This window comes from Gadus macrocephalus, chromosome 9, assembly GCF_031168955.1.
Source record: "Gadus macrocephalus chromosome 9, ASM3116895v1".
Lineage (NCBI taxonomy): Eukaryota > Metazoa > Chordata > Actinopteri > Gadiformes > Gadidae > Gadus > Gadus macrocephalus.
The window spans coordinates 22,458,187-22,480,425 of record NC_082390.1 but is presented as its reverse complement, the minus strand read 5'-3'; the positions used below and the strand labels follow the sequence as shown (position 1 = coordinate 22,480,425).

General features: G+C 47.6%; 2 protein-coding genes and 1 pseudogene across 5 annotated transcripts; 2 read left to right on the top strand and 1 right to left on the bottom strand.

Annotated features, from left to right (window-relative positions):
* Nucleotides 1-670: 670 nt before the first annotated feature.
* LOC132464978 (uncharacterized) lies at nt 671-2,978 on the bottom strand (annotated as a pseudogene).
* Nucleotides 2,979-4,143: 1,165 nt separating this feature from the next.
* Nucleotides 4,144-14,130, top strand: snx22 (sorting nexin 22). Of its 3 annotated transcripts, none has more exons than XM_060061502.1 (7): nt 4,147-4,474; nt 5,869-5,952; nt 6,160-6,264; nt 6,630-6,724; nt 7,483-7,515; nt 7,942-8,012; nt 8,134-9,616. In XM_060061502.1, the coding sequence occupies exons 1-7, from the start codon at nt 4,388-4,390 to the stop codon at nt 8,187-8,189; spliced, it is 531 nt and encodes a 176-aa protein (XP_059917485.1). In that variant the 5' UTR covers nt 4,147-4,387; the 3' UTR covers nt 8,190-9,616. The 3 variants fall into 3 exon arrangements, with proteins under 3 accessions (XP_059917483.1, XP_059917485.1, XP_059917482.1); XM_060061499.1 differs by lacking the exon at nt 8,134-9,616 and adding an exon at nt 13,838-14,130 and having other exon boundaries at nt 4,149-4,474; XM_060061500.1 differs by lacking the exons at nt 7,942-8,012; nt 8,134-9,616 and adding an exon at nt 13,838-14,130 and having other exon boundaries at nt 4,144-4,474.
* A 173-nt stretch (nt 14,131-14,303) lies between these two features.
* adpgk (ADP-dependent glucokinase) lies at nt 14,304-21,484 on the top strand. 2 transcript variants are annotated; one of them, XM_060061496.1, is made up of 8 exons: nt 14,304-14,780; nt 15,558-15,797; nt 16,970-17,195; nt 17,579-17,641; nt 18,365-18,485; nt 18,764-18,960; nt 19,229-19,327; nt 19,509-21,484. In XM_060061496.1, the coding sequence occupies exons 2-8, from the start codon at nt 15,580-15,582 to the stop codon at nt 20,067-20,069; spliced, it is 1,485 nt and encodes a 494-aa protein (XP_059917479.1). In that variant the 5' UTR covers nt 14,304-14,780; nt 15,558-15,579; the 3' UTR covers nt 20,070-21,484. The 2 variants fall into 2 exon arrangements, with proteins under 2 accessions (XP_059917479.1, XP_059917478.1); XM_060061495.1 differs by having other exon boundaries at nt 19,506-21,484.
* Nucleotides 21,485-22,239: the final 755 nt, after the last annotated feature.

The window sequence follows — 22,239 nt, the reverse complement described above, 5'->3', positions numbered from 1 at the left end:
TCGAGCGTTCAATAAAAAACAACTCTCGTTGTCGAGCGTGCCCCCCCCCCCCCTACAAACGTGTCTCCCCCCCCTCAACAAACGTGTCGTCGTCGTCGTCCCCCTTCAACTAACGTGTTCCCCCCCCCCCCCCCTACAATCGTGTCGTCGTCCCCCCCTCAACAAACGTGTCTCCCCCCCCCCTCCCCGGTCAACAACAGTCTACCTCCCCCCCCCCCCCCTAAACAATCGTGTCCACAATTTGCCGCGAAAGCCGTGAAACCCAAACCCCGAAACCCGCCTCCACAGCGGCACGCGTGGATACTGTAGGTATAACACGCTGTTTTTACGTTGTAATAGTACGTCTCCAGTGTTCATGGAAACGTACACGTCGACGTTTTTTCTTGGCGACTGGGTTGCGATGGCGGTGTGCGTGTGTATGTGCGCGTGCGTGTGTGTGCGCTTCCGTGTATGCTTCGCTACCTTTTCGTTAACGTGCAGTGTGTCCACTTGCTTGTGTGTGTGTGTGTGTGTGTGTGTGTGTGTGTGTGTGTGTGTGTGTGTGTGTGTGTGTGTGTGTGTGTGTGTGTGTGTGTGTAGTGCATGGACCTATTGAAGAAAGGACAGCAGACTAAAACATGGGTTGCCCATGGGCAACATGGGCAGACCCCAGCTTGTGTCCAGATGGCTAGCTAGCTACCATGACTCCATGGCTCTCCTCTTTTGAGCCACAGCCATCTTGAGGCCCTCTCTGCCGCATCAGTGATATTGCGGATGGCTCTCCTCTTTCTCTCTCCCTCAATGCCCAAACTGCTGAAGGCTATGGTCAGGGAACGGGCTGCAGAACCTCTGCATCCAACCTCCACCGGGAGACACCTTGGTCTCCAACCAGCCTGCTTACAGACACTGACCAGTCCCGGGTCCTTGGAGAGCTTCCTCTCAAAGGCTTCTTCCAGGCAGTCTTCCCATGGGACGGTCAGCTCCAGCAGCACTACTTGCTTGCTGGACTCAGACACAAGGACAATGTCTGGTCGCACGCTGGTGACGGCAATGTGGCTGAGGAACTTCAGCTGATGCTCAAGATCCACCAACAGCTGCCAGTCTTTTGCAGAGGTTAGGATTCCCGCACATGTTCTTCCGGCAGGGGTTGACTGCTCTCCAGCTCTGACAAAGGCTATGGTTTTCTTGGAGGGTCGGAACCGCTTCGCCTACACAAGTCCTTCACTGATGTCTTCAGTGATTGTCTTAAGAACTTGATCATGCCTCCAGCGGTACCGTCCATCTCCAAGTGCCCTGGTGCAGCAGCTGAGGATGTGTTCCAAGTAGGGATCGACCGATATATCGGTCGGCCGATATGCGGCTGAATTTCGCCGATATTTTTTTCGCCAATTTTTATTTTTTTTTACTTGTTCTACCTCACCTGTTTTTAATATTTGTTAAATATTGTTCATCTACTTGTTCTTACTTGTTCTACCTCACCTGTTTTTACTATTTGTTAATTATTGTTTTTTATATTGAAGTTCAATAAATGTTCCTTTTTTTAAACTGAGACTTGTAACATTTGTTATCAGTGTAATTTTTATGATTGAGGGAGCAAAAGCAGTATCGGGTCTAAATATCGGCTCTAAATATCGGCTCAAGAAAATCTGTATCGGCGTATCGGCTAAGGCTGATGAAAAAATATCGGTATCGTATCGGCCCTAAAAAATCTGTATCGGTCGATCCCTAGTTCCAAGGTTCCTTGCTTGGAACACAACGGGCATGCTGGTGTCTTGGCTAAGACCCATGTGTGCAGGTTTGATGGGCTTGGAAGCACATCATATACTGCCTGGATGAGGAATTTAATGCAGTGAGGCTCGGCTTTCCACAGCTCAGCCCAGGTTACTTTCCTCTCAACCGCGATCTCCCATCTTGTCAAAGCTCCTTGTTGCTTCATTCCCAATGCCTTGACAGTTCTTGTTTCTTCCACAGCTCTCACCTCCTCCTGAACAAGGCGGCGCCCTTCCTTTCCGCTACTGTTCATTTGGGGAGTTGGAAAGGAGCCTAGCCCAGCTCTGCCACGTGTGACCACTCCCACAATGTTCCTTTGACGCATCCTTGCCTCGGCCTCTTGAACTGCGACCTCTGCCCTCCACTTCCTTCCAGTCTTCACTTGGATCCCTGCTTTAGCCCCCTTCAGATCACGTGAGACTCTGTACTGAACCACTTTCTTTGGCTCTTGCAACCTTAAACTCCTCCTCCAAGTATTTGAAGGGCAGTTGCAGTTTATTGGTGTTCCCGCAGAGTGCGAGGCTGCTCACGTATTATTATGTTTCGCTCGTCAGTCGTTGGAGAAAAACATGGACGCCACCCGGAAAGCTGTTGTCGCGGTAGCATTGGCAGAGTACCAGGCGCTCCAAAATAAGTATAGGCCATAGGCAGAGACCATCTTGAATACTGTCTCGGAATCCTTGCTCGGTCTCCTCTGAGTTCAACCGAGCAAGCAAGTTCGCTGTCCGAGGAAAAGGGGCGTGTTCATGCGTGTCGCTAGGCCACGTCCTCGGACCTCCGAGACAGATGGATAATAAAACGCACCACTACTGCAGACCTCAAGGGTCATACTTGTTATGGAGGCATGTGTGTGTGTGTGTGTGTGTGTGTGTGTGTGTGTGTGTGTGTGTGTGTGTGTGTGTGTGTGTGTGTGTGTGTGTGTGTGTGTGTGTGTGTGTGTGTGTGTGTGTGTGTGTGTGTGCGTGCGTGCGTGCGTGCGTGCGTGCGTGCGTGTGTTTTGTGTGTGGTGTGCATCTTTGTTTATTCCGCACAAACAGACGAAATGGTGTGTAGAATAAAGTAAAGACTAAAGAGTGGCGACCACACAACCTTTTTGGAAAGCTTTGATAACAAAAACCAGTACCACTTCCTTTTCTGTTCATGGGTATGGAACCATCTGCTGACAGCACCAGTCCGAACAACTCCGTCGTGGGGCAAGATGTCGTCTGGAGCTCGGAACATCACAACATGCTGACGGAGCAACACAGCAGCCAAAAATATAGTGGTTTTATTGTTGCTAGTGAGTCTATTTCTGCTCTGTGACGATGAGCCCAAGAGGTTGCGTGTCACAGGGCATTATGTCTCATTGTCTGCTTCATTTATGCTAGCCTGGAACAACAGTGACAGGGAGAGAACTCATAGGGGCAGAGGTCATAGGTCAGGCATGTGACTCCAGTTCAACACCAACTTGGAACAATGGATTAATACCTGCGTTCTATTCAGAGGAGGTCTGTTACGAACATGTATGGTTAGATGAAACCAATAGTGACTAACCGTTATTTTAGTTTTTAGTTATGGTTGATTATGGATAGACATGTTAGGGCACATGAAGCAGTAACTTGTAATTTATTTTTCAGGTGTTTTTATTGTAAAAATGCGGAAATCATCTCATCTCATCTCATCTCATCTTCATCCGCTTATCCGGGGTCGTGTCGCGGGGGGAGCAGCTCAAGCAGGGGGCCCCAGACTTCCCTTTCCCGGGCCACATTGACCAGCTCTGACGGGGGGATCCCGAGGCGTTCCCGGGCCAGGGTTGAAATATGCTGAAAAATGTCAGAAATATTCAGATTATGATTATAAAGAAAGTGTGTATGTGTGTGTGTGTGTGTGTGTGTGTGTGTGTGTGTGTGTGTGTGTGTGTGCGTGTGTGTGTGTGTGTGTGTGTCACATCCCCTTTTCTCTGCTCGACGGTCGAAGTTTAGATGTCAAACGGGAACTGAACATGGATTTGAAAGTGTTGTTTTTTACTAGTGTCCCATGCATCCCCGTGAAATATTTTATTTCGGTTCTGTTTTCTTAAAGACCAAAGCAAACTCTGACTGATGTAGTTTGACAAGCAGACTGTCAGCTGCGGACGTTACTAGACCAGATGGCCCAGATGCGACAGTCATGCGTAAAGGTATTTCTGCTCTGTGTCTGCGCACCCACCCCGCCCATCTGTGACCCACAAACACGGCGGGCCATTATCACACGTAGTTAAGCCCATCCAGCCCTGAACATTACCAAAAAACGCAACCTGTCGAAGCAGACAAGGTCCTAAAAACCTACATCAATAAATGGCGTACTACACCTTTAAAGCTTGTGGATGCGTATGGTATGTGTTTGTAGGTGGAGCATTTGGGAGTTGTGGTGTGGTTTGTAGGTGAAGCACTGCTGGGAGGTGCTGTGGTTTGTTAATGGAGCATTGGGGAGGTGTGGTGTGGTTTGTAGGTGGAGCATCGGAGAGGTGTGGAGGCCTATAGGGAATACAGTTTACGGAACTAAGCAGCAAACAACACATGTAGTGAGTGCGTACCGGACAAAGCGCTCCAGCACGCACCGTTCCGGTTGTCACCAGGCTGTGAGAGGGGAGGTGATTTTGCTCAGATCAGAGAACCAGATGCTGGTTCAGGACAACTTTCCGATGATTGAGGTGTCGATCCCCTCGCTGGAGCGGGAGGTGGATGAGTCGGGGAAATCCACAAAGGTGAGCGCGATTTATTAAAAATTGGCAAAATGTTTTCCCCCTGGGATACAGGTTCATGTCTGATAGGCTGCAGAATTTAATCTTATTCACTGCACGCTGGCAGAATATGCATTTCTAGAGAACAGGCAAAAGAACGATGATAATAATAAGGAGAAGAAAGTTTCCCAGTAGGTGTTTATCTCGTTTATTTCTGAACCCTTCCTGGTCTACCCTCTCCTAGGTTTATGTGGATCATTGTTGTGCAACTCAATGTTGACTTTCTCTTCTCCTAGTGAAAAGCACATTGTTGACCTTCAGGTCTGCTTCACACAAGACTGGGGAAACAGTCCCTGGTGACATCATAGAGGTTACCCAGTTCCTAATACTGTCCCAAACTTTTTTTTAATCTTGCCATTTTATTTTGAAGCTGGCCAGTTTATGGCAATGTTTATTGAGTGGTGTTCAGTTTATTGCCGATGGCCAGAATTCCACCAATTGTCATAGCCTACGTTCAGGTGATTCACTCTCTGCATCAGAGATTGAGTGGCGTAACTAGTCCTGCCCTGCAGGCCAGTCTGGTGTCCCGGCATGTCGGACCATAACCGTAAACAACACAAAGTGCTGGGCTAAACCAGTTATGTTGTCATGGTGAAGTGAAATCGCAAGCCGATGTCTAATAATTTGGAACAATGTCCGAGTGATCCTGATTCAGCCTGAGTCGGGGCAAGGACAGAGGTTAGTGTGTTCTCCTCCCAGCCCCAAGGTACGGTTTGATAAACATGTCCTGTCCAGTCTAGGCATCCTGAACAAGAGATCTAGCCCCTTTCTGTTCATAAAACACAACCAAATGCACTGTCTAGAATCCACTAGCTAACTAAATAGTAAAGTAGTTGATACAAAACTAAGTGTACATCACTGTTGTGGCCGCCTGGAGATCCTATAGCTTTGGGTATATAGGGTATATTTAGTATATAGAGCAAGGGGATGAGGGAAGAAGAGCAAACAAAATGGCGTAGACAGCCAGGAGCAGGTGTGCCTTTTAGAGAGCTTAGCCTGGGCCCAGCGGGCTCAGATGACACTAGCTGGTGGTTCCGGTTTTGGAGGAGACATGGGGGTTAAATGCAGCTCTGTGCGGGCCAACGGGCCCCAGGGAGGAGGCAGAGCTGGTGGTCCCAGGAGTGGTGGAGACCGGGGGGTTACATGGAGCTCTGTGCGGGCCCAAGGGAGGAGGCAGAGCTGAGGCATGATTTGGTATATGAAGGGAGGATTACTTTACCTAGAACAATATACTTTAGCCTTTTTATACATTCATGGTCAAATGTGCGCAGATTAAACTTTGTCAATGTTCATTATTGATTATTCAGATATCTTAATCAAATAGACTGTTAACTTCCCTCCATTCTTCTGTCCCCCAGCTCTATCGAGTAGACGTCCTGTTCAACGGGAGGAAGCACTGTGTGCTCAGAAGACACAGCGAGTTCCAGGTCCTCCACAGAAAAGTACGCAGGTGAACTCGTCTGCCCCCTGCCCTCTTCATGACAATCGGGTCCAGAAGTAGTGTTTTGGTGAATTTACGGAAATCTAACGTCATTGGTGCTAGGGCTGATAACAATAATTAAAAAAGATTGTGATCATTACATATGTTTATCAGTCTGTAACTGTCCTCTGTCTCATCTGTTGCTCCTGTATTGTTTGATGGTCTCCAGCTCAGGAAGATAGTGCAGATCCCCGACTTTCCCAGCAAGAGAAATCCTCACCTGAGAACCAAACCCGTGGAACAGAGAAGGCAGGAGCTAGAGGACTACATCCAGGTCAGTAGAGGGGTCTGAGCTGGTCCCCCTCAGCTGATGTCTCTCAGACCCCCACCCCACTAGAGTGTCTTTTACCCAAGCCAGCCCACTGAAAGATGATAACTATACTCACCACCGAGGGGAGCTGTTGTCTTGAGTAAAGAGCTCTTGCTGAAGGAATACAATCAGAGCAGTTCTTAATTGATTTAGTCTCTTTAAAGTAATAAACATCAGTTTCAGACAGTTATTATTAAATATCCAGTGTTAAACAAGACCTCTTTTGAACTGCGATCCGCCACAAACCATAATCCTAAACACCTTTGCATCACATACTGTTAATACAGAGTATTGGAGTTCATGACCCTGTCCACATGTTGTTCCTCCAGGACATTCTGTATCAGTATGAAGATGTGCCCCAGGAGCTCCTGGACTTCCTCCTCTTGAGACACTTCCACACGGGGAACAAGGTCAACAGTATGGAGTGAGTGTTCACGTCTCCATGCGGTGCCTTGTTCTGTGTCCATCTCTTCTCGCTGGGTTTAGACCTCCCCTCTGAGGGGGGGGGGGGAGATAGGCAGAATAATAATAATAATGGCAATAGCACCCCAGACAGGTTTAGTATTCATCACTTGTACATACTTTTGATGTTTGCATGGGTTTACTATATTTTCGACCACACATCTAGATGTCTCCATACGAATGCTTGTATTGTAAAACCAGGAACTGAATTATCAGTATCATCAGGTATTGTTTTGGAGAGGATGAGCCGCTACCCTAGTTTTGACCCTCCTAGTCCCAAATTCAGACCTTAGCTTAAAATCGAAGACTCTAGATGAGTATGTAAAGTCTGACGGCAGACAAGCTCCAGTCTGGGTGACCAGGGCTTCACTTGCTCTGCTTCGGATGTGTTGTGATCGATGATGTTTCAGGAGGCGATAAACAGAGGCCAGAAGTAGTGAATTATAAAGAGGCTCTGTCAAGGTTTAAAATAAGCTCTGTGTAGGCTGGCCGCTGTAGAAATCCACTGATCCCCCTGTGAAACTTCATCCAATAACATGGATGAGTTTATTTTGTTGAATGTCTCCCCGGCGGTCCCCCCCGACGTGATATAACGTGGGACAGTGGGGCTGGATCCCAGATTAGGGCACACCAGGTCCAACAATCCATTAATAAGTCAATGCTGTGCCGTCAGTTATCTTCACCGCGTGAAACTCTCTAACATGTTGTTTTATTGGACAGGTCCCTGGATGATTTGGACGACAAGGGTTTCAGGTCAGACCTTTAATTAATTTCTGTACAATTCCTCCTGTTTATTTGTGCGAAGCAATTCTTCAAAGTGACTACAGAGCTGCTTTGTGTTGTACTTGACACTTCGACTGAAAACTGTCAAACATTTATACAAATACCAATACTATACTAGAAGTTTATATATACATGTGTGTATACACGTGTGTGTGTGTGTGTGTGTGTGTGTGTGTATATATATATATATATATATATATATATATATATATATATATATATATATAGATAGATAGATAGATAGATAGATAGATAGATAGATAGATAGATAGATAGATAGATAGATAGATAGATAGATAGATAGATAGATAGATAGATATAAATAATTGGAATAACTAACATTCAGGATAATATAAGAACATGTATGCACATCCACCTTCCACTGTTGGGTTCCAGCTACCAACTGCCTCATCAGCGTGTCCTGGGGTTTTCCGAAGACCCTTACATCACTAGCTGCCTCTCTGCAGGTACTGGAAACCATGGGGATTTATGTCTTTCTATTTCAGAGGGTTTTTAAACAAGTATCATGTTATTGGTTTGCTTCAAGTTATTTTAATGCCATTATCTTGCGTTCTGCTACCTCTCAAGATGTTCTCCTCGGTCTCCATTCTGCCTGCTGCTCCAGTTGTCCCATTAGTAGTTGAACGAGATGCTAAATCCCTGGACCAATCACATCCTACCAGGAAGTGTTACAGCACTCTTCACCTACATCATTAGACTTGCGCCCATAGAGCCAGAAGATGTTCTAGTCTAACCCTCCTGTTTACATATTTGTGATAACGCGACATTTCTAAGACCTTATTTCCTACAATGGCCTTCCATACAATAACAAAAAGAGAGCCAAGAGACATACATATTTATGAGGAGGTTCTTTCAATGATGACGAGCAAAGACGCAAGGGAGCACGTTGTGCATCAGGTACTGATGGGGGCGTCAACGCACCTAGATAAACCCTAAAGGAAATAATGTGTATGAAACTTAAACCAGAGTTCTGGGGTCGTATTCACAAAGAATCCAAGGGCTAAATGTAGATAAGTGGGGAATTTAGGAGTAACTCCTAAAAATAATGGGCGTGTCAATCTTAAATTTAGGACTCCTATTTTCTTTTAGTAAGAGCAATTCACAAAGTATTTTGAAAGTAGCATCTAAGTCTAGCAGACCTTAAAAGTCCTCGAGAGGACGTCCTAACTCACCTAAGTGAGTCAGGAGTCAGTAAGACCTATTCACAAAGAATCTGAAAACGGCTGCAGCGAGACCAAATGCTTTGAAATAAATGGAGGACTAATATAATATATATACTATATATATAATATATATGCTATATATAATAATATAATAACTAATAAATCACTTGAACGATCATAAGTGGTCTCATGTATTAATGGTAACACGTCACTTTAATCATCATTAATTTTTTCAAATAATAATGGGAATAAATGGTTTCAAGTAAAAAAATAATATATCTACTCTTACTTATGATTGCTATCTATTTATTGTAAGATTATTTATTTTATTATGTTTATAATCAGCTCAGTAGCAATTGGTCCTGTGACCAGTTGGGCTTTCGATGGCGTTTCACGTCTTTGTCTTTGCTTTCATTCATCAGGAGGACCTAAATGGCGGTATAGGCTGATATTTAAAGTGTTTAAGTGCTGGAAATATACTCATTGGATAATAGTTTGCAGTGTGCTTTTAATTACCTCCATGATATAATGCAATTTACGTATTTTTATTGTTTGCTTTCTGTCTCTCTAACGTGCATACAACGTCATTATCGTGGTGTGCAAAAACTTGTCATCATGAGTGTATTCTGCCAACTGCAGCGTCCATCTATTTGATAGGACTTCATTTGTAGCCTAGGCTATTTCCTGATTTTTCGTTGATTAATTGGGCTCGTTTGTGTGAAGTTGCGAGTTTCAACGAGACTGCCTGTGCCTGCACTTAACAATCACCGTGCCGACCGCTTCTAAACTCGTGCACGACAATCGACGTAAGGGGCGTCGCTCTTTTCACTGATTTATCCTACGAGTAGGTCTCTGCCAGTGCCATGGTCTCTGCTAGCCTGGTTCTACCAGACTCTCGTACTTCACTTAATTTCATTTCATTTGTACAGAGAGTCTGGACCTAATCAATTGACAAACGTTAACTCACTTGAAGGCGGGTGTCTGTTGAAGTTTAAAATGATTGGATCTGACCAGTGCCACTCTGGATCTGCCATAACCAATCGCTAACGTTTGGTTGTGACGTATGCGCCGGGAATCACGCGCAGGTTGTACACAAACCAAACACCTTGTACACAAACCAAACACCTTGCGCGTCTGCACGAAAATGTCCGTCAACGACAGCTGCAGGTTTTGTTAGTCTAATTTAATTTATCGGGGAAAAATTGCACATTGTAAATCAATATTTTATAGTAAGGCCAGGGATGATGTATGCAGTCAACTTTCGAAGCTGGGTCTAATCGTTGACAACACGCCACTTCGGTCGTTTCGGATCTGTACCAAATGCCTCGTGGTGATTAACAGGCTTCTTCTTCTTCTCAGACACGCCCTCTGTTCGCTGATTGGGCGCACGCTGTGGTAGCGCAGAAAACGATAGTTATGTTATTATAACTCTAGTTCTATGATTGTAGGCGTAGGCGTAGCCGTCTAGGCTTCGCCTTATGGGCTTGTCCCATGGGCTTGTCCCGTGCGCGCGCCCGTGCACGCGCAATTCAAACTATGCACCTATCAGCGTGGGCACCGCCCACATTTCCCACGGTATCGTGTCTATATAACGCGGTGTATACCGTCGCTTATCCTCCACGCTTTTCTTTCAGCATTTGGAGGGTACAGCAGGTGGGAAAATAGACGGCTACGCCTACAATCATAGAACTAGAGTTATAATAACATAACTATCGTTCTATTTCATGTAGGCTACGCCGTCTAGGCTTCGCCTTATGGGCTAAGGTGAAGCTGCGAGCGGAGCCCGATCAATGTACTCCTGCTGGACCCCACTCAAAACGACATAAGTCACCAGAGCACATTAAGACTCAAAAAGCCAAGGAAGTGTAAAACACAACAGCTTAATAAAAAACGAATTCCTCCTAGATCAAGCAAGGCAATGATCAAGGGAGAAAAAAGTGAGTCTGTAAAGACTCCGGCTCTAATCCATGCTTCATGGAACCCATGAAAAGGAAATGAAAAACCAGAGCAACACGGTTTCCATTAGGTCCGCTACCACCGGGGGCGGAGCTACGGAATCCGGCTCTCCAATAATGGGACTCTCTCGGCCGTTTCTTATTTGAAGAAAACGGCGGGAGTGCCACACTGGTAAACAAAACCACCAGACAATTGGCGAGCCAATAGAAAACCCCCTAGCCTGTTTTTCATTTGAAAAAAGGTGGGAGAGTAATACTAGTAATCAAGTCCATCCAACCACGCCGCTTTAAAGAACATGTCTATATTCTTGAGCCGTAAAAGGGGTCCCGGACTCCAGCACAGAGTTGCCGAGTGAGCCCCTGGACATGTCTAACATGTAAAAACGGACAAAGGGGCCGGGGGAAGACCAAGACGCAGCCGCGCAGATGTCTTCCACCGAAACGCCCTTGAGTAGAGCCGTTGAAGCGGCCACGCTCCGTGTGGAGTGAGCTTTAACGCCCAACGGTGGCGCCAAGTCCTGCCGAGTCGCTATAACACACAAACAACTGTTGTGTGGAGCGGAACGCGGCCGAGCGATTCACGTACATAGCCAACAGAGCCTCTCTTGACCAGTGGATGGCTGAAGATCGGTCCACCATCACAGCCTGCATGGCCAGCCGAAACGGCTGCCGCATAGACCTTGATAGTGGAGAAGGCCAAACCTTTTTCCAATACGTTTTGCAGAAACGAAAGCACGCTTCCCACCTCGCATTGATATGGGACAGCGTGGTCGTCTCACACCAATTAGAGAAGGCGCACCACTTCGCCGCATAGAGGGAAGAAGTAGAAGGCGCACGAGCACTCTGAATAGTGTTGATAACCGTCTCAGGCAAACCTTTGCCCTGCAGGATCAACCTCTCAGGAGCCAAAGCAACAGCCGTCCCGATACATCGGGCGGGTGGTGCACCGTCCCGTGGGCCTGTGAAAGCGCATCCGGCCTGAACGGTACTGGCCAAGGCGCCGACCGCGGCCAGCTCTGGAAACCACAGAGCTGAACGGTTCTCCGGGGCCACTAATATCAGGGACAGTCTCTCCTGTCTGACCCGTTCCAGAAGAGGAAGGATCAGCTGGAGCGGGGGAAACGCATACAAGAGAGCCAAGGTGTGTGTGCCAACGCATCTACCCCCAACGGGGGAAGATCCCGAGGGCTGAGGGAGAACCACCACCTGCAGTGCGTGTTCTCCCTGGACGCGAAGAGGTCCACCTGCGCTGTCCCAAACCTCTGCCAGATCAGTCTGACAATGTCGGGATGTAACCGCCACTCGTCTCGGCGGGGACCGCCTCGAGACATGAGGTCCGCCCCAAAGTTCTGGGCGCCCGCGATATGCAGGGCTCTCAGACTGAGGAGATACTGATGAGCCCAAAGCCAGAGCTCGACCGCCTTTCGGTGGAGAGCAGGGGAGCGGACTCCCCCCTGTCTGTTGATGTACGCCGCCGCCGACACGCCGCCGCCGACACGCCGCCACCGACACGCTGTCAGGCGAGGGATCCCCCTCGCCTGAGTATCGGCCCACTCCTCCACGTTGGTGAAATCCGTGTAGGATCTTACCGGAGCCTTCAGGGTCGAAGGGTCCTCACCTGCAGCAATAAACAAGTGCTAAAAAGGCGGGAACAAGGGGCACTGGGTAACCCGCCGGGAAAAAGATGGGGTGCGAAAGCACTCGCCCTGCATATCGTCAGATACGGGGGCGAGAGGCGGGGCCGGCATGGGAATCCCTTTGATGGCCGCCGCCTCACCCATGATCTCCCGGAAGAGATCGGTCATCCGGCGCGGACCCTCGTGTTGTATGACGGTGGCGGTTGTAACCCGAGAGCGGGAAAAACCGGACGCCGAGTCGCCGAAGACGTCGTCCAGGGAGGCGTCGATGATGCCATCGTCGACGTCGGGGCCGGCCCTGAACCGGTCGATGGCGCCAGCCAGTTCCACCGCAGGGGAAAAGAAGAGATGCCTGGAGAGGATCCCCTCTTCAGGCAGCTCCCGGCAGGCGACACAGGAGACGGGGGCCGCCATAGCAGCTGCGGCGTGGTCGGCGCCGAGGCACCGAAAGCACGCCAAGTGCCCGTCACCCGGTGCCAGGGAGGCAGGACAGGAGGCGCATAGGAGTCCTGAAAAGGACCTAGCTCCAGGAGCGCTCTCAGGTGGCCCTGAAAAGGGCCGTTTGTCTGCGGCCTCGCCCAAGCCGCTGCCACCGGCTTGGGAGATCCGTGTTGAAGTTCTCATCTTCTTAATAGTAGTTCTCAATTTCTCGCTGATAAGCACAAGTGCTGAAAGAAAAGGGAGGTATACCGCGTTATATCGACACGATACCGTGGGAAATGTGGGCGGTGCCCACGCTGATAGGTGCATAGTTTGAATTTTCAGCGCGGGCGCGCGCACGGGACAAGCCCATAAGGCGAAGCCTAGACGGCGTAGCCTACATGAAATAGAACCAAATTACATACAGCAGGTCCAGACCTAGTACTGAAGGGAAATTCAAATTGAGCGGAAGTACTTAGGCGGGCGGAGCCAGGCTAGGTCTCTGCTAGCCTAGTCTCGCAAAGCCAGACCAAACTACAGCAAGTAGAATCCGCTACTGCTAGCCTAGAAATCTAGTAGCCCCTAGCGGCAGCAAATTTAATTTGCAGCCAGGGATATCTTTCCGATATGGGTTTGGCTTGCCAGGCTAGGTCTCTGCGGCTTTGTGAATTACTTCCAAGCAAAAAGTCCTACATAAAAACCAGGCTCGCCGCTCCCTATTCAAGATTCAAGATTCAAGATGCTTTATTTATCCCGAGGGAAATTATTGTGCAATATACACAGTACGCAGAGTGCGTAGGGCACCAAGTATCTCGGGGGGCACCAACATATATATTTTTTTAAATAATACTTAAATCATTGAATTACAAAAATATATAAATTAGTTATGAAGAGGCACACCGTTGTTTTTTCTTAGTGGTATAACCCGGGGCTATTCTGATCAGCCTCTGTCACAGGGGTCAAAACCACCATTCCTAGTTAAGGAATCTGAACTTGGCCAAAATGGCACATTGCTCCTTCCCCTGTGCTGGAATACTCCTGCTTGACTACTGATGATGAGCCTGATAGCAGCCCAATGGTCTTCTCTTCTGCGCAGGCCTCCCGGACATGGTGGTGGACGGCGTCCTGGAAGGATTCTACCCCCGGGACGTCCGGGTCAGCTTCACGGCCTGTACCAAGGACGCTGCGGGGGGCCTCTCCTAGGGAGACCTCCTGGTCCACAGAGCTCTCTGAAGAACATGCTTCAGTCCTGCTGAAGCATGGGAGGAGGAGCCTCCCATCATATTATTAAACCATTTATTTACAGCTTTAGTTACTTTTCAGCTTTTCAATGATTAAATGTGTTTGTATACTCTGTTTACCTTTTATTAAACTATTTCTTAGTCAGTTTGTTTGTTTTGAGGATTAGCTTTTTAAATATTTATGATGAAAGTACTACACATCCATCTATATAATGTGTGTGTATATATATATATATATATATATATATATATATCTCTGGGCTCCTGCCGGGAGCGGTTATATTTTCATGTTGCTACCTGAGAACATTCTGCTTGCCAACACAGAACACTGATCAGGACACTGCGTCCTAGTTTCTCTGGCTCCATGTATTTGATTTGATCAAATAGCCTACGCCTCCAGGTTCCCGGTTAATGCCAGACATATTTGATTGAGTAAACGTAGTAAATGGCACTAAATGACCTGCTCCTCTCCAGTAACGACAGATTGATAAGATCACAACTGACAGGGTTGGGTATTTATGTCCGGACCTGGCGCATGCGCTCTAAGCAGTGGGCGGAAGTCGGCGAACGGCTCGACTTGTCCCCTACTCCCTGCTGCTCCGGATCTGTTCCTCCTTCACTATTCTTGAACGGAGCTGTTCTGAACCTCCAGCCAGCGGTGCTCCAGAGACACAGCGGTGCTCTGCCTGCAGAACATATCCGGGATATATGTCCGCCTTGTGATTGACAGGAAGGACGCCTGGACACCAGTGCGTCTCCTAGTCCTCCTGCCTGGCCCCTGATCATAGGCCAGTACACGTAAGTAGATAAAGTACTTTAATCGATTATACCTATGGCATCGTATTGTTGTGCAAGGTTAAGCAACTTGTCAACCACATCCACCTAAAAGTGAATTAAGGCTGTTGGTTAGTCAGCGTTAGATTCTAGTCTACGGCGATATAGTATCCAGTATCCTGTACAGCTCTGACGTCAGTGTCTGGCAACCAATAAGCATCCCACGATGCAAACTTAAACTGTGTAGATGAGTGTCCTTAATCCTCACTGTCGCATATTTATCCCATTATAAGTGGAACAGAGAAGGGTTCATTCCTAGCCATTTTATGTGAAGGATCAGTTGACTTGAATGATTTGCAATTGATAAGACTCGTTTGTTGTGCATATTCAACAACACTATTGCAGGGATATGACTATTAATATCGTATATCATGCATGCATACATCATTCCCTATACCCGCCAATGTCAGAAAACCTTGCCTATTAATGCCTACAATTGGTTCATCATCTTGGTCCAAACCATCCCAGATGGTTTGTTCTCCATTCATTTCTTTCTTACACCGTTGAATCTCGGTGTGAAAGGTTCTTACGTCTCTAGCTCTGTATAGAGCTGAAGGTCTTTGATTTTGTGTCTACATACTGTCAGCTCTGGGCTAAGTTGACTCGGTTCGGGCTCATGAAAACGCTCCACTCGTTCCTCAGAAATCTTGAATGCCAAACCTGTGCTCGTACCTGCTTTCCCTCCCCAGGGGAGGCGTTCCCTCCGCTCTGACCGGCCGGACTAAGCCCTTTTCCCTGTAGTTTCAGGTTGTGTGTGAGATAAATGTGCCAGAGCATCATGTGGGGTAAAGCCTTGCTGGTGGCCCTGCTGGCGCTGGGGGTGGGCGTCCTCTACCAGACGCAGCCTGACCTGCCCGCTCAGGTCCTACGCTACATAACGGAGGGAGGCGCCCGCGGACCGAGCGCAGAGCAGGCCATCTCCTCCGCCTGGGAGACGCTGATCACCCTGCCCTCCAGGCAGTGGCGGAAGGTGGCTGTAGGGTGAGCCCACTGCACTCTGCAACGCATGGCTGGGGATACACGCACGATGATGGAGGTAGACTGGGCACTACAGGGTGTAGGGCCGGGGACACACAACGGAGATGTCGGGTGTTAAATGATCATTGCTTCAGTGGAATATTCCTTAATTAGCTGACATTGTGACAGGATGTTTTAAACTTCATATATGTCCCTACTGACGGCACACAGCGATCAAATATAGAAGGAGTAACTCTATCCTCCTCTATATATAACTGACCATATGACAATATTCTGTTGCATACAGCAAATATGCAATAGAAAATCTAATCCAAACCATGTAAACATAAGATCAGCGTCATAAAAGAGAGACTGGAGGCTGGGAGACCGCGATGCAGCCGGCCAGCCCCTCCTGCCTCCGTTCCGCTGGGCTGCTTCCTTCTGCTCAGCCTCCTGCATGGGGCACACCAACCTTTTATTTTGATCAGCCAATCAGATTGAGTGTATTTAGTGCAGATAATCTGAGCTCAGCAGCGTGTTGTGGGCAGCAGCGAGCTAAGTGTTAAACACTCTGACAGCCTGTAGCATCTGCCCCATTCCACCACCTCATCCAAGGGTTTCAAAGGTGGCAGCTGATGATTGGTCCAAGCACAAGGACCACCTACAGGATGGCAGGGGATTGGGTAAAACCTAGGACTGATTTTAGATTTCATTTCAGACTATTAATACAATTAATCAACATTTAACCAAACAAATGTATTTAAAATTGCTTCACTATGTTTCACTATGTTAATACACTAATCACTTTAAATAATTCTGAAGGCATTTTCACTGATGACATGCATTTCCTATTTCGGCGTTTGAGAGGCTTGAAACCATGTGCTATTTTGAGGAAGTAGAGTTGAAATTTCCCATACGTTATTCATGCATGCATATATTGGGCTCACGTTTAAACTGATACACGTTCACTACAAACTCACTGATAATGACTGACTAATGGCGTTTTGGTACAGTTCACTGGACTAATGTGTATCTTGGTAACATTAATTAGAATTACTAATGTATTTGTTGTAACATACCACTGCCGCCAGATGCTGTCTCTAACCTGGTTCTGCAGTAACAGTTTGTAGTTGACTCTGATTGGCTGCTCGGTCCTCACTGGACCCTTCATGACTCCATAAACCCTCTGGTCCCAGTGTGAACGCCTGCGTGGATGTGGTGGTCTCCGGGGTGGGTCTCCTCCAGGCCTCGGCGCTGGACCCCGGGCCCGGCCTGGACCATGAGGTGCTCCACACCTTGGAGGACCTGAAGGAGACCTTCATCCACTACATGGAGAGGGGGGCGGCGGCAGAGCGCTTCTTCAGCGACCAGGAGGCCTTCCAGAGGATCGCCAGAGCCGCCGCAGAGTACCCCGGGGCTAAGGTGGCACACACACATACACATACACATGAGCACACTCACACACGCACGCACGCACGCACGCATACATGCACACATACGGAGACAGAAATACATTTTTCAGGCGTGACCGGCGGTCAGGCTGGTTTCCATTTCGGTTCTCAAAAGAGGGTCTTTGCCTGAGCCAGCATTTCCTCATGGTGTCTGCTGGCCTTTCACAACCGCTAAACAACATTTACACACACACACACACAGATACACACACAGACGCACACACACACAGCCCATAAATGCATCATCACAGAACTACTTTGAAGTAATAAATAAAAGTATACAGTACTTCCTCTCTAGTAATTCTTTAACCTGCGGATCATTGATTTAAGCTTTTGATCTTGTGTCTTTCTCAGCTGTATGTAGGGGGAAACGCGGCCCTCATTGGTCAGAAGCTCGCCAGCTACTCTGATATCACGGTAGTTCCTGTTTCTTTTGAATTTGTTTAATACTTTGTTTGAAAGTAATTTAGTTATTCATTATAAGTTATTTAGTGCAATGCTCAAGTCATTTTACTCATATATTATCTAATTTGTAACATTCAAGAGAGAGGTAAAGATATTTTGTCCATAAAATGCATCTGCACATTTATTACATTTTGATGCAAACCTAATAATCAACAATAAATCTAAAACAGTCCCAACTGTCCTTGGAAGCGGTCTCTCCCTGTTGTGCGTCTTGAGGTCTTCCTGTATTGACAGTTACCACATGTCTGGAGGTCTTCCTATATTAAGACTGACTGTGTGTGTGCGGAGGTCTTCCTGTATTAAAACTGCCTGTGTGTGTGTGTGGAGGTCTTCCTGTATTGAAACGGACTGTGTGTGTCTAGAGGACTTCCCGTATTAAGACAGAATGTGTGTGTGGAGGTCTTCCTGTATTAAGACTGACTGTGTGTGGTGGTCTTCCTGTGTTAAGACTGACTGACTGTGTGTGTCTGGACGTCTTCCTGTATTTAAGACTGACCGCATGTCTGGACGTTCTTTTGTTAAGTGACTGTGTGTGAAGCTCTTCCTGGGTTAAGTGACTTCGTGTGTGGGGGTCTTCCTGTGATCAGTGACTGTGTGTGTGGAGGTTTTCCTGTGTTCAGTGACTTTGTGTGTGGAGGTCTTCCTGTGCTGAGCCTGACTGTGTGTTTGGCTCAGGTATTACTGTGTGGCCCGGTGGGCCCAAAGCTCCATGAGATGCTGGACGAGCAGATTGTTGTCCCCCCAGAATCACTGCAGGAGAGCGATGAGTACCACCTCATCTTGGAGTACCAAGAAGGTGAGGAACAAACCCACAACCGTCCACTCTCTCACACACTAATCTTCCAGATCAGTGGTTCTCAATTGGCAGCCTGTGGGCCAAATGCGTCCCTTTGCAGTGGGCCACAAAAATAACATTTTTAATTTGACGCGCGCAGTGACCCCCACTGAATGTGGTCATTTGTTCACCATGTTGGAAAAGAGCAATGTCCAGCCCGATGAACTGCTCATCGGTCATTGTTATGCGATGCAACGTCATCTACCGGGGCTGATGTACACGGCCTCTCTGGTACCCAGGCGAACAGTGGGCTTCCACCAGAGCTCCTCAGGCGAACCGCTTCATCTTCTCCCACGACGTGTCCAACGGAGAGATGAGTTCGCTGGAGACGTTTGTGGCCAGCCTGGACGACTTCCAGCCCGACCTGGTGGTGCTGTCTGGCCTCCACATGATGGAGGGCATGGGTCGGATGATCTGGGAGGACAGGCTCAAAGAGGTGTGTGTGTGTGTGTGTGTGTGTGTGTGTGTGTGTGTGTGTGTGTGTGTGTGTGTGTGTGTGTGTGTGTGTGTGTGTGTGTGTGTGTGTGTGTGTGTGTGTGTGTGTGTGTGTGTGTGAGAGAGAAATACAGACATTTCATCGTACGGTCAAACTGGCCTGGGTTCAACACATATTCCACATAGGAACCAAATGGTGCCTACACTTTTGAGTCAAAGTGGAGCTGTTCAGTGCATTAATGACTCTAGCTACAATGTCATGTTTGCAGGCAGTGGCGGCAATATCTGAGATCCGCAAAGATGTTCCTGTCCACCTTGAGCTGGCCAGCATGACCGACATGGACTACATGAACAGCATCATGCAAGAGGTACATGCGACACACTCGGCGGTTGTCTGCCCCACTTTTGAGATCACTTCTGTAGTGTAACATTTGAATACCGGTTTGGATGGTGCGGAGAGCAGTTGGTAAATAGGTGTGTTTCAAAAGCTGTTCCCTTGGTAACGGATTCAGTCACCCGTGGTGTGGTTGTGCTTCGCCCCGGTAGCAGGTGATGCCCATCGTCAGCTCCATGGGGCTCAACGAGCAGGAGCTGCTGTTCCTGTCCCGGGCCGGGGAGGGGCCCCACGCGGAGCTGCCCTCCTGGAAGGGGGTGCCGGACGTGGGGCGCGTCAGCGACATCCTCCTCTGGATCCTGCAGGAGCACGGCCGCAGCGAGCCGTCCTCCGAGGCCGAGCTGACCCGCATCCACTTCCACACGCTGGCCTACCACATCCTGGTCACGGTGGACGGCTACTGGGGGAACCAGGCGGCGGCGGTGATGGCGGGGGCGCGGGTGGCCAGCACCCAGGCCTGCGGCGTACAGACGGTCGAAGTGGGCGCGGTGGAGCTCAAGGTGCCCGTGGAGTTCCACAGCTCGCACAGTGAACCCCGGGTCAGGTTGACCCTGGACCCGACGGACCCCGTCACGGTGTGGGGCCGCGGCAACGTGACCTTTCACCTCTCGCCGGTGCTGGTGTGCAAGCAGCCGCTGAGGACAGTGGGGCTGGGAGATGCCATCTCGGCCGAGGGGCTGGTGTACTCGGAGCTGAAGCCCCAGCAGATGTTCTGAGGACCCAAACCCTCCCTGTCCTCTCCTAGTCTAGGCCACTCCCTTCTCCTCCTCCGTGGTTCCATATGCACAGTAAGCTGTCGGTTCTTCGGTTGTAGCCGTGGTTCAGGTTCTATACAGACCTGTATTGCCAAGGTTCTCAGTAATTGGTGACCCTTTAGTTAGTAGAATGTGTGGGAGACTTAAAATCCTGCCTCTTAACACCTTCAGCCTTCCTTCCATAAGCGTTCTCTCTTCCATGCTCTTCAGTCCCCCTCCAACACAGCAAGCATGGAGCAGAACGTGTCTCAACTCCGTCTGAACAGGATGGCAACAAGCTATGCAGCGCCGGTGACGATTTAAAGCCATCTCCGAGGAGTCTGGTTGGCTCAAGTGGCATGGCATACATTTTTAAACATGCAGTCAGTGCCTTTAGAGGAAGGGTTTAGAGTTTTGTCAACAGTGCGAAGAGCTAAACCTCTCACAAATCCAAAGGGTGTTTTATGAAACACTAATCAACTGGATATTACAATGCGTCACTCGTAAGGTTCAAGGATACTTCCTTGTCTCATGTCTATACTTGTTTCAGTACACTTCATTAATAGAGAACATTATGGTCCCTTGTTCTGCCTAAGATCCTCTGATAAAAAAACTGGACCATTAGGAATCAGGACATGTTTCCACTTTCACATATGCTTCATTGAGGTTGTTTTAGACCGTTATAGTTTGGTCACATGCCATTATACTCAAATGTTGCTTGCTCTATAAAGATGTTCATTAGCCAGTAAATCAAAGAATCAAAATATATTTGTTCTAAAGTAAGAGACTCGCTCTGTGTGGATTCATTATGATTAAAAGGTTGTTTCTTAGGGGAGAGGGGCAGCACGGCCTAGAGTACATCTGATGCCAGCAAAGCAAACTAAAGGTTCAACGTTTTAACTGTTGCACATCCTACTTCACCTGTATTTGGCTTTTCATAAAGCCCTGACAAGTAAAACGTATGGATAATACAGTGGCATGTAGTGATGGCAGCAGTCTTGGAATTTATGCAAGAAATGGCTATGAATATGTAATTAGCTTTTTCTGGATCTATTTGACGTAAGTCAGATACTTCCTACGTCAAAGGTTTCTCATTAACAGAATGTATTTGTATACCTCAAATGGCCAACGATGGCATGCAATAAGAGTCTTAATGCCGTGGGGAGAGGAGCCTTGTATCCACCAGAGTGGGTCTCTTGAAGGAGAACCTCTGCTCCGTATGGGGACGCGGATCATCGGTACTGAGCCATCACTGACAACAGCCCTGTCTTAGCAAGTACAGTCTATTTTAAGTTTACAGTTTGTTTATCTTGTGTCTTAACTTGTATGGACTTTCAGGGCAAGTTGCCTTGTGATTTGTGATGAAAATAATGTAAATAATAAAACCGATGTCTTTATTATGGTGTCTTATTTGATCTCAATTGGAAATACTTGAGATTGTGAGCAGCATTGCTGCAGCAAAGATGATCTGCAAATACATATTTGTTAAGAAGTATGTTAAAGCTAGGTGTCACGATACGCACACGTTGTGTATCTTGTCGTGGTATTTATTAGAAGGTTAACAGATCTTAATACAGAGCTCATTCGAGCGTGTCTTCATAACTGGTTCAACTCATCAACTAGTGACCGGAACTACGTCACTCCGTAATATACCGATACGTCCATACATAATCACATTACATCTCCCCCTTTTAAGACAATAAACTAAAAGTAACCTTTACCTGTATTGAGTCCATCCAGAGAATCCTAAACATACATTCGGATAAACAATACCTACTCTAATTGCAGATACAGGTAAGCAAACTTTTTCTTATTCAAAATTAAATCTATTTTTACCAAAAGCATTTCCTCTTCTTTTTCCCCATAAACCTCACAACCTCCATACTACTGTACTGTAGTATGTGTAACACATTCACATAACATAACACAGTAAGTGCATTACCAACATTAACGCAGAAACAGTTTTTCCCTTATTCTTCTCCTTTCCTTTTTTTTTTTCTCTCGTCAGGATATTTTTTTTTCTTTCAACTAAATCAGCCCACTGTTAAGACAGTAACGAAACCTAGGAAAAAAAAATGGTTAGGCATTAGCAATAAAAACAGTCAAAAATCACTCATTGAGTCTGAACCGGAGAGGTGGTCGGATTTCCCGG